This window comes from Hippichthys cyanospilos, chromosome 6, assembly GCF_059441005.1.
Source record: "Hippichthys cyanospilos isolate Australia breed blue-spotted pipefish chromosome 6, RoL_Hcya_1.0, whole genome shotgun sequence".
Lineage (NCBI taxonomy): Eukaryota > Metazoa > Chordata > Actinopteri > Syngnathiformes > Syngnathidae > Hippichthys > Hippichthys cyanospilos.
In genome coordinates, this window is record NC_142374.1 from 16,570,657 (window position 1) to 16,583,042 (window position 12,386).

At 38.7% G+C, this 12,386-nt stretch overlaps 1 protein-coding gene across 1 annotated transcript; it reads right to left on the reverse strand.

The window, feature by feature from the left end:
* Positions 1 to 9,132: 9,132 nt before the first annotated feature.
* On the reverse strand, positions 9,133 to 10,217 carry c6h15orf61 (chromosome 6 C15orf61 homolog). Its single transcript, XM_088417514.1, has 2 exons — positions 9,489 to 10,217; positions 9,133 to 9,411 (listed from the first exon to the last, which is right to left on the reverse strand). Exons 1-2 carry the CDS (start codon positions 9,829 to 9,831, stop codon positions 9,284 to 9,286), a joined length of 471 nt encoding a protein of 156 aa, XP_088273640.1. The 5' UTR covers positions 9,832 to 10,217; the 3' UTR covers positions 9,133 to 9,283.
* Between the last annotated feature and the right edge of the window lie 2,169 nt (positions 10,218 to 12,386).

Genomic DNA, 12,386 nt, shown 5'->3' on the forward strand with positions numbered 1-12,386 from the left:
GTTATTAAAAGGGCTATTTATCACTGTCACCCCGCTCAGGTTCTATCCCTCTATGCCCTACGGCGATGTCGCTACAGGCCGCTCACCAACAATGTGGCTCATCCGGGCAAACCTCCGTCGTACGTAAACAAACATTAGAACATCAAGCAAAGCTGCATAAAAGCCGATATTGAAAGAAAGCGTAAATATGCAAACTGTGTGAATAATCGCCAACTCGGTTACCAAAAAAACAAAAATAAACTGGAGGCTGAGTTCATGAACATAGAAACAAGTGGAATGATGTGGAATGATTTGGGATTATGTGGGATGACATGGTTTGAATTTGGACAGCAATTTATAATTATTTTAACAATTATGTATTTATGTTTGATGATTTGGATTTAATAAATGTGCTTACATTGTCATTCTTTGGATTCAAAAACTGGACTTTTTTAAAATCAACAATGCAAAAAACGTGCTAATATGATTTTTTTTGTTTACTAATTTGGTTGGCAACGTCATGAAATGGGCTAAAATATACATCGATTTCCAAAGACAAGTTAAATAATAGGAATCTCAATGCTCAATTATCAGAAAAATTATCAATTCATTTGATTATCACTTAATCAATGCACTTGAAGTCTGAATCAGTTGATATATTTGGAGACTGGGTGTGAATTTTTAAATATTTTATTTCGGTTGAATATTTTGAGGATATGAATAATAAATGAAATGTCTCAAATGATCACAACATGGTCAAGTTGGAATTGTTTGAAACAGTGAAATGATGTTGAGGGAGGGGTGAAAATTGTAAAATTTTGGTACGTGTAAAATTTTTGCATGCTAAATATCGTCCTCATTAACCCTTGCTGAAAGTTTTGAAAGTTTTCCATTTGGAACAATGCAAATGTCTCATGATGAATGCACCATTGAAAATGATGGAAAATAATCATCTTTACGAACAAATAGAGAATTTGGGTAAAAATATACATATAATTTGGGGGAAACTAAATGTTTGGAACGAGTAAAACAGACGCAAATCTGGCATTCCATTTTTGGAAAATGTTTTACCTGGAGTAGTGAAAATCGGTTGAAAAATGTGGAAGGCGGAAGGAGTAGTACGTCAACAAAATGCGAGGACCAAAATAGACGAATAATCAAGTTAATGGTGTAAAATACCATATGTGTGAAAGCCATCAGCTTTCACACAACTAAAAGCGAGCTTCTTGCAATTTTCGCCAAATACCTACACACAGCACACTTGTTCATTTTCCGCTCTGTTAGTTTATCGATTGCGAGCACAATTATCCACTTTTCTGAAGCACCGCAGTAAGTGAATTCCCCCTTTGTTGGACAATAAGTACAGAAGGTTGGAGAAGTCATACTATTCTTCAGCCTTGGGGGACACCCTACTTCTCCCACACCCTCATCATCATTAGCAGGCGTGGATAAAAAACACACCGCAATTAGTCCACGTCTGATGAGGAAGGTGCGTCAAGTCAGGCTGCCGTATCCCTCTGAGCTAAACGGGCGTTTTTACTGACGCCAGCTCCCGTCGACAAAGATGCTGAATGCGGACAAAAGTGAGCAGCTCAACCTCCGCTTATCATGTCACTTTTGTAACGAATACCTTCATTCGCCACTAGAAATGTCCTTGAATCACCTACTTCACAAGCCATTCACTCTGAAGACAAGCAAAAGCTCTCAGCAATATTTGGTGAACACAATCAAATGTTTTCATCTCACCTACAAGGTTCAGTTGCCATTAGAGCGTTTTGTTTCTTTGTAGGCAGAGGAGTTATGAGTGGAAATGATTTTTGAAATATTTAAGCTGAAGGACGTGCGAAGGTCAATGAGCAATTTGAGGATGCTTTCTCGTTCCTTTAAGGGGAACTTAGTCTTTTAGTCACGTTTTCATTTAGTGTGATCATTTCTTGAATAATATGACTTACATCAAAATAAATACTATAAATTGGTTCACTGGCCTGATAATCAGTTAGCCGTTAGCATCAAGCACCAGTTGCAGCAAACAGCAGCTCGTGTTAGCTCGATTGTTACGGGATTATTTTCAATAAATGAGTTCATGTGAAATATGTGAGTTTTTATGAAAGAAACCTTTATTTATCTACTTCAATTACAGTTCCATCTTACGCAACAATTTGGCTTGCAGTGTAGCATAAACTTGCCCCCGTGGGAGCTTTAGGGGCGTTACGGTAAATGCAGCAATACATAGGCTTCCTCTGGCTGTCCGTAGCTAGAACAGACATGGCGACCAACGGAGGGGTGCCACCCCCTATGTAAAATAATTTAATGATAACATACAACATACTGTTGGTCTTTAAGAAAATATTCATTTGCAAGTTTTTTAAATTTATAATCATTTAATGTATTCATTTTGAATGAAAAATGGTCTAAATCTTACATATTGTCACTTTAAGGCAGATGACAATAGCTTCAAAAATATTTTCCTTTTCCATAAAATGTTATGTTGACTGCACCTCCTAGACACCAAATCTATTTAAGACACTGTATGTAAATACCTTAAATCAAGTATATCCTCCATACAGTAATCCAAAAACTGCTACATTATAATCTTGATTGGAATTCAAAATGGAATTGGAATTTGCCTGCCTTCTGACCTAAATCATTATGATTTCCTAAACAGGATTATTGGTCTATAAAACAGATACCGCACTCGAAAAAGAGTTGGGTTGAAAATGATGCATTTATTTGACCCAATTTTCCAGGTTGCTTTGCATAAAAACTTACCAAAATGGGTTGTTTGGTCGATAACCTCTTAAATAGAGTTGAGTAAAACTCACCCAAATAGTCAGTCCTTTTTTGACCTACAATCGGGGTACTTTTGACCCAAATGTTTTGAGTGTGTATACATCTAAACATTATAATTGAAAATCTAAACTTAATACAAGGTGGGGTGACTGGCGTCAGCATTTTATCTCCAGTACGTGTAATGCGTAAGAACTAGCTACTTTATTCCGGACATCAAGGGGCCACCTATAAAGCCGCTTCACACAGCAATCCACTCAAGATTAATGAAGTGCTTACTTAACCAATTTAAACCCTTAATTCCTATTAATTCAACATAATAGCCACCCTCGCTGCCAGAATTAACAACGCACCGCCAGGAACTTGCAAATCTCCGCAGGCCCGAAAGAGTCGACCCAGCAAATTCAATATTCATTGACAAATATGTAACAGTATGTATATCACTGTTTAAATGCATAACCCCCGTGTAAGACCCCTATCAAGTGTGCTTTACACCTGTATTACATTTCTTCCTCAATCAGCAGCTTTTCGGAGGCCGCCGCCTCCCACGAGGAGCCGAAACCATTACAAGGGAGCGCAGCTCATTTGCAGAGAGATTGGAGATCATGCTGTATCATGTGAAGCATTTCGGGGAACCAGATTGATTTATTCCATTCCCGTGTATGCATGCAGCATCTGTATCAGTGTATTTATTGTAAATCCCCGGTCTAGAATTGAGTTTCAAGGTTTGCTGCTCCAAGTGGAAGTAAGGAGCGGAGCTTTTAAATGGCATGTGGCAAAAATCAACCTACGCGCATTTTCCGCGTCCACTGTAAGCACCGCTTTAGATTTAGACCTGATATGCGATGAGAAATATGTTGCAAAGTAACAAATGATATCAATTAGACAAAACAGCCTTTTCCCAGACTGAGCTAGCGGTTGTTCTTTGCAAAAAAAAAAAAAAAAGGAAAAAGCAAATAAATAAATATTCAAGACGACTTCAAATTTAAGTGCGGAAAACAGATCAAGTGGCGCCTGTGGCGAGAGGAGCCTGACTGCAAGCCGGTGGGGGGTAAAAGACGGCCTGGGGGGTGGGTTATGGAGGGCGTCTGTTTTTAAATGAGCTGAAACTTTAAATACTGCATAATATATAACAAAATCCGGATAGTTCATTAAACTCTCGAGAATGTCGTAGAAAAACTATTAAAGTTCATTACATTCTTAATGTCAACAGGGTAAGCATTAAGTATGACTGCGGCTAACGTAACCCATCATAAACAAAAGAAAAACAAAATCATCAACTTTGTCTTGAAGGAAGAAAAGGATTTAGAATATTATGCTTACATGCTCAGGAGCGAAAAGAGTGACTCAGTAATAAAGTTTATAAATATGCTCCCTCAAACAAGAGTATTTTATATGCAGCTTTACGAATAGAGACGTGACACTCTATAACGCTTGTCAGGAAAGTCCCAGGACTGATGATTAAAAGAAGATTTTCAATTTTCAATTCCAAGTTTCTGCTTGTGGTATCGGCCAGAAAATCAAGCAGCAAGTTTGAAACGAGATCCTGCCGTGTTTGCTTCATTCATTGGAGTAAAAGAGCTGTTACTTGTGGCCCTGAATTTTAAACAAGGTAGTGTGACAACTAAGTGGTCATGCCATGCTGAAATTTGATGTAACCATCTGGGTGAAATTTCAGCTCCCTGGTGTCTTCTTTCAATGTTTTCTCTCTGAAGTGAAACGCCTTTAATGTAAAGATCATACGATCGGACATAATACTGGACAAGGGTTCAAATTAACTGTTTGTTACACCCCTAACGTTTAAATAAATCATTTGAAAAACCCTTATCAAGTGAAGAAATCCAGCAATGGATTTCTGTTGGAGTCCTGCCCAACGAAATGCAAAATGACCAAGACAGTCACGCAAAACAATGACTGACTGAACCAAATTACAATGATTTCCTTTCACGCTGTCGCCATGTACGTCTCGTCGAGTGAAAATATTTGTCGTCAAAACGTAATCAGTTTGATGTTTTAAAAACTGCCATTACACCGAGATGGTTGTGACAAGGCGAGACGGCACCTCCGTCGTCACATGTAATTCCGCTATGATCTTAAAAGTGACACGGTGGGCAGCCCTGCTGTTACTGGAGAAAGCGAGGAGACGTTGCCGTCGCTCCATTCATAATGATAACCGAGCGAGTATTAGCTGCAGGGGTTATACGCACATAATTGTTTCTGCCAAACCATACATCTCTATGACAAGAAGGGACGGGGGTATGAGGGTGGTGATAGGACAACTTTCCCTGTTAAATAATTCATTTAAAAAGCCGCAACTATTTCATTTCTTTTTGAGACTATATAACACAGCTAATTAGACGTTAAACACACGGCGGATCATTTCAGCACTTGTTTCGCTTTACTTACCCAAATCCTAAACAGTACAAGTACTTAAAGATTTCACCTTGACAAAATGTATTACCGGCATCCGCACGCAATTAAACTTGGCACGGAGGCTTTAATTCTTTGTTCATTAGCACTCGAGTCGAGCGCGTTGGGTAATTCAGCCACTTCATAACGGCGTTAGACTAGAGCGCCTATTAAAAGGCATCCATCTTGTGGCAAATGTAGACAAATATACTTCATTTGCGGTGACGGCGAGCGAGTCGGAGGCGTGGCGCCGCCCGCCCCTGCCGTATTTGAGAGCGCCTGAAAAGGCGAAGCCCTGAAAACAAATACAGCTCGGTGGCATGCGCCGCAGTTTGAATTACGGCGAACCGAATGGTCCTGTAAGAGCTCATAAAGCCGCAGTCGGCTGCAACCCCACACGTTTGCGTCTGGCCATACGCTACTATCAATGCGGCAAAGGGGTCAAAGGGTCAACGAGTAATTAAGACATGCTTGCCTGAGCATTCCCCATGCACACTTTGAGTCCTGATGAAAGGTTGCACATGAAAGGAGGGGGGATTTCAGCGTAGCCTGACACCGCGGATCACATTTCAGTAAATGTTCCTTGTTCGAGGCAATTAGAATGATTAAGATAGTGTGGTGTCATCGGGCTGTTTAGGGGGATTTGGCGGATGAATGATTGATGAGGTTTTGACAATTTGAGGAGCACAACGAAAGCCACGTCGCTTGTAACAAGCGAAGGTGTCGGAAAATACAGAGTATTACTGCGCTCCAGCCGGCCTCCACTCGAGAAGACCGAGCCAAGCCAGCTGCCCCTAATTTCTTGCTTTACTTGAGCGAAAGCCTCGTTTCCTTGAAAGGTGCTGTAACCCGAATCCATTGGACACGATCAATCGTTTACTTCACCTAGAATATGCTAAAATGTAGCCTTGTGGTTAAAAAAAACCTACTGTACGCCCTCTGTGAATCAACGATCGAAGTAAACATTAGAAAAGGAAATATAAAAATTCAGACCCTTTCTAGAAAAACTTTTATTTAACTACCAATATTTTCTGCACTAGAAGATTATAATACACACCTTCAATCAATGGCCTATTTTAAAATGTTTTTATATATAAGGCGCACCGCGTTATAAGGCGCGTAGAATAGAAGCTACAGTAGTGGCTGGGGTTACGTTAAGCATCCACTAGATGAAGCTATGCTAAAGGGAACGTCAACAAAACAAGCAGAGAAGTCAGTCAAAGACATTATGATTATGATTAAGACAAACAGAAATTAAGAATAAATATGATTTGTGGAAAGTACTATCTGAACAATGAGGAAAAAATACCTCGTGTTTACATTAAATTAGATCAATGCCAAGACAAATCAAGCTGAAAAGAATATAAATATGATTCAATTGAATATTAAATTTAAATCTTTTTTAATCAAATTGCAACTACAAACCTTAAAATATGTCGTTTTGTTGGTTTGAAACAGTTTCTGGATTCATTTTATAAAATCACACTTTCTTTTACAAAAACTTGCTTTTTTTGCACCTTGTCCCCATTGGAGTTTATACAGCATATCAAAATTTTAAAGTGTGTTATAGAAATACTAATTGTAAAACATATATTCATAACTGAAATACGGGGGTAAAAATACAAGACTTTACATGGTGATTACGTTTGTTTTCATGTCCCAAAAATGAAAACTCGAGGTTTATGCTCTGTATAAGGCGCACTGTCAGCTTCAGAAAAAATTGAAGGCTTCTTTGTAAGGAAGATACGCTGCTATAAAACACTTTTTTTTTTTTTTTTTAAATGAAAAGAGTTGTAAAAAGGGGGTTATCCTATTTTAGAAAAAAATACAGACCTGAATTTGTTTTGTGACTTTTTTTTTTTTAAGATTTAAAAATAGAATGAACAGAAAGTGGTGGCACAATGGTGAAATTGCTTAGCACGTCCGCCTCAAAGTTCAGCTGTCCGATTGCAGCTCCGGCCTTGCTGTTTCTCCGCTTTTCTACCACATTTCCAAAAAACATGCTTGCAAGGTATGTTGGACACTTTAAATTGTCTTAAGGTGTGATTGTGTGTGTGAATGGTTGTTTGTCTCTGTGAGCTCGGTGATTGGCCAGCAACCAGTTTAAGGTGACCCCCACCTAATGCCCAAAGACAGCTGGGATAGGCACCAGCTTCACCAGAAATCCTAGTGAAGATAAGCGGCTAAAGAAAATGGATGGATCAACAGAAGGAACACGGACCATACACGGATCAACGGCTGAAGGCAAAAAAAAAAAAAAAAAAAAAACACGCTCATGAGACAGAAATTAGGGTCATATTTTGTTTCCCAACCTGTGCTAAATAAACACAGAATAAAAGGTCAAAATGCATGTTTTCCATTTCTTACTTTTTCATGAAATCCTTTTACATTCATGACCTAGAAAGGTTAACTTCCAAATACAAGTTACGTCGCCTCCGTATGCTTAGAGGTCCTACAAGAACAAAGAATTCCCTGCACTCCAGGTGAGTACAATAAAAAATATTCAACACCTTTCAGCATTTCAATGACCCAGTTAAGTGGCCATGCCTCAGACATGCACATATCACACTCAAAGAGGCACGTCAGCCATTTTGTAACCATCCAGTGCAATGAAAGAGGGTCAAAAGGGGACATTGATTAACATGTACAACAAGAAATTATTCCTTCTTCCTCATTGTGACTGAAAATGAAGAGGCCAAAGCCAGAAAATTGAGGTCGCTGATAAATGCTATTAGGCGCGAGATGCGGAGGGGTGAGGAAATCAATATGGCAGTTTGTCATGCTGCCTCTCCCAGGGAGCAGAAGCGTGCGGCAGAAGGCAAGCGACTGCCCCGTCAGCAAAGCACATTACCAAAAATCAAAGGCTGAGGAAGGCCCGAAGGAAGACGTGCACGTGTCTTTGGACACAGGCGGCACTTTGGTGATTAAAACCTATTTTATCAGACCTGTCTTGACACGGTAACATATTGACAAGCTGCTGCATGGAGGCTGATCACTAATTTACGTCGAAATAGATGAACAGAGGTTATTTAGAGTTTGTATCGGCCGCGCACATGAAGTAGTAACGACTGTTTTTGTTATTAAAGATGCCACAAGCTCAATATAGCACCCCAAATGATGGGCCACACTACTGACTAAACAGAACTCAAATTTGTCACGTTTAAGGCCATATAAAAAAAAAATTCTAGTGCTGAATTGTTGATGTTCTCATGTTCTCATCGCCATTATGCTGCAACAACAAACACATCTGTCAAATTCATGCAAAATAGAGGAATATTGTTCATTGTCTCAGCAAAGAAGGTGATTGGTTAAGAATCCATTTTTTTCATTCAAAATTGGCAGGGTTAACGACACGCTCATGCGGTGTGTCGCGCTAATTTTCACAATAAAGGCTCTTTAAAGGTATACTTAACTTATTTAGCTATTTTCTGAAGTAAAAAGTTAATATTTTGTCCATAACTTGGTAATTTTATCATTTATAATTATTAATGAAAACATTTAAAAACACATTTTGCCACTAGCAGTCAACTGAAAATGATCAGGTAACGCCATTCACGGCTCACCTTTTTTCTGGGTTTGGTCATGTGACGTTCACAAGTTGCACTGTGTTTGGTCGTGATCTTAGCCCTGAGTGCATGTGATCTTATTTTTCTTGACAGCAAATGTCAAAACGTGTTTTTAAAGGTAATAACTACACATTAAAAAATAATGTAGTTACCAAATCAATCATGGACAAAATATGAAGCTTTTGCTGCTAAAAATAGCTAAATAATTATGCCTTGCCTTTTTGCAGCCCCATGCTTTAATAATAAAAGCGTAACCCAATTGCAGGTACTGTAACCCACTATCTAATTTGGAAAAAACTGTTCATACATTTTTAAGATTAAGCACGCTTTTTACTATATATACACTGTTCGTGCTGAGTGAAAACATAATAACATGCATAACCGACTCCTCTGTAGCAACTTGAAATCTTTAATAATTCAATAGAAAAGACCACGTGAGACACAGGATGACACTCCTGTGAATTTAGTCACTCAGCTTCTCCATAGTAAATAAAAATAACATATATTTGTGTCTTGCAATGAAATATTGTTCGTTTGTTGGCTCAATACTGGGCACCTTCTTGTTCCTTGTATGCAAAATAGACTTTGACAGGACCAACGCTCGTCTGGACCGTTTCTGCAGCACCCACAACCATCCAGCAACCGATTCCGTACGCCAAACAGGGAATACCTGCAACACACAACACTTAGTGCTGTATTGTTTGATGATGACAAGCATTTATTAATCAAATAATATGTAGCACTGACCTAGATTGATAACTTTGAGCATGGTGAAAAACCTGTCCTCAAAATCGAGGTTCTGTGGAGGTGCTTTGGTGCAGTGGTATTTTATGAATGGGAAGCAGCCTGTTCTCAAAATGTGGTAGTTGGATCCCCGAACGCTCCAGTTGAAATTGGACAACCCAAATTGATCATTGTGGACCGCAGAATAGCGGACACAGTAAGAGGTCCACGGTGGGAGTTTTCGCTGCACAAGGTGACAGGTGAGCACCTCCGAGGCGGTAGGACGAGGCATAGATTTGCCAAAAGTGCTTGGAAACAGCGCGATTTTTATGAAGGCGCGGTGCGCTTTTTTCAGAATCTCCCTCATTACTTATGATATTTTATATATTACAATAGCTTCGCGAAAGTCGAAATGGAATACAGCACTGGCGTTTTATTGGGCTACTGTCTCTTTAAAAAAAGATTGGCTAGTAGCTGTGGTGGCTAAATCTAGCACACATGACCCTTCCCCACCCCTGTTACACACGCGCCAGCAAAACAGCGTTGCATGAACAAAGGCAGCGGTTTTAAATACATGTCGTCCGCAGATATCCATGCGTCCTTTGACCATTAAAGACAACAAACGTGAGACGGAGCTGCTGACCTGAGGTAAATTGTTGCTACATAACGGTGAAGGGGGCAACTGTTCACATTACAGTTGTCCGGCTGGGAACAAATGCAGCGGAACTATAACAGACCAGAACGGAAAAGAACAGAATAGAATATTTTTTTTAAATGTATATAATAATAATAATAATAATAATAATAATAATAATAATAATAATAATAATGTCGTAGATCCAATGCACAGAGTGAAACGGCTTGTCATTTCTAAAATTGATTATGAATATGGCTTACAGCTAACACTCCCAAATTCACACATCTGAAGAAAGTTGAATATTGCATAATGAAAAATTATTTTTTGATTAGAAATTAGGTAAGACTTTGACTTTCTGAAATAGTACGTGGATAAATAATGTGCACAGCTTTTCATTGAACAAATAAAAAAAAAACTATTATTTATTGAGTTGCACAACTATTAAATCAATATTACTACTCATTTATTTATTAATGTATTTATTTTTATCCAAAACAAGTTATCCCATTACTCCACATATAGAATTAATTAATGGTCACAGGTTTACAACGATTACATTTTTATTTCATTTTAAGCGCAAATAAAATAATGTCATCGATCCAATAGACACAGAGTGAAACGGCTTGTCATTTTCCAAAATTGATTTTGACAAACATGGTTTACAGGTAACAACCCCCCCAAATTCATCCATCTGAAAAAAGTAGAATACTGCATCATCAAAAATGATTTTTAATTTGCTCTTCCGAAATCTATACATGTAAAGAATTTGTACAAGTTTAACTTTTTTAATTAGACTACTATTTATTTTTCTCATCAATTGAGCGGCACATTTAATTATTTCTTATTGTACTTAAACTTTTGATCCAAAACATTTTATCATTATCACATTACTTCTTAATCTAAAGTAATTTATGGTCACAGATGTACAACAATTACATTTTATTTAATTCTAAGCACACAAAAAAATTACAGTCATCATAACATTCATTTGTAATAATTAAACACAAACAGCTCCTTCAAAAGGCAGAGGAAGTAGAGTTGACTCACAATTAACTCTCGCTCATATATTCGCTACCATTTCAATTTTGGCAAAGTAATTCCCCACTGCTGGCTTCCCAGAATGTGCAACTTTCATAATCTAGCGATCGTTAAGCCATTACAGCAAGCCTTAAAATTGGTTTTCCCCTGCATTTTAGAGGATGATATTCCTGATGAATGACAGATGACAGATTGCGGGTAAAGGTCATAAGGGCTCCCCGGAGACTCTGAGACACTTCTAATAACGACGGGCAAAACAAAAAAAGGTTTACTGATGATTCCCATGTTGCTAGCTAAGAAACACTCACCATCTTCATTTGGAGATTGTGGTTAAATTAAGGTTTAGCTGCACTGAACAATCTGTGATGAAGGGGGATGAGCACTATTGACTGACCAAAAAGCTGCAGCATAAAAACAAAAGAGACATGCGAGGTTCATGTGTGTCAATCGCTTTGTGTTAAGTAGTAAAACGGTCACATGGTTGGTGGTTGTACCCCTCAGATGTGTCTTCAGGGTCACCGCTGATTTTAAAGAGGGTGTCTGGTTAGTGAACGTGATGATTGTATGGGCGCATGTGGTAAATTGTTGAGGAATTCTTAATTAATGGCTGAGAGGAACAATTAACGTTTAGAAGAAGCGCCAAGCGCAAGAAGCCTTTTAATTGTAACACGCCGATCGAAAAAGAAAGCGATGAGCAATTCGGCAAGGCGTTGCATTCAGGTTGCAATCGGAAAAAAAAACAACACAACGCTTTTACCTTCAGCACTGCACCATAAAAGAGTGGCATATAAGTAACAATGGATAACCTGATTACTTAAAACTGTTGAAGCTCAAGTGGATAAACGCGTTCCAGGTTCTGAAGCACCTTTGGGGGACAAAAGGCATCGGCCTCAACCTGGGCGAGCACAGGAGATGGGAGCCAATAATTCTGCTCTCGTCTACCACATGCGCCGCACACAACAATAAAAGTGTCCAACAGGGACTTAATTGTGTTTGTAATATGCAGACTCCTAATGATGGCCACCTCTAAAACCATTAAGCACGGTGGTGGCTCAACTGCCGGTCTGAGGCACCAGGCCACCAACTAAATGAACGTTTGATAAAATAACACAAGTTGCAGATTAACAAGCGTAAACTGGAGCGTACTGCTAATAAAAGACACCTATTGTTTAAAGGCCTGGCATCAGGTTGATGAGGTGTTCAGGCATGCATAAGCATGCATAATGAAAGTGGTATGAATTATTAAT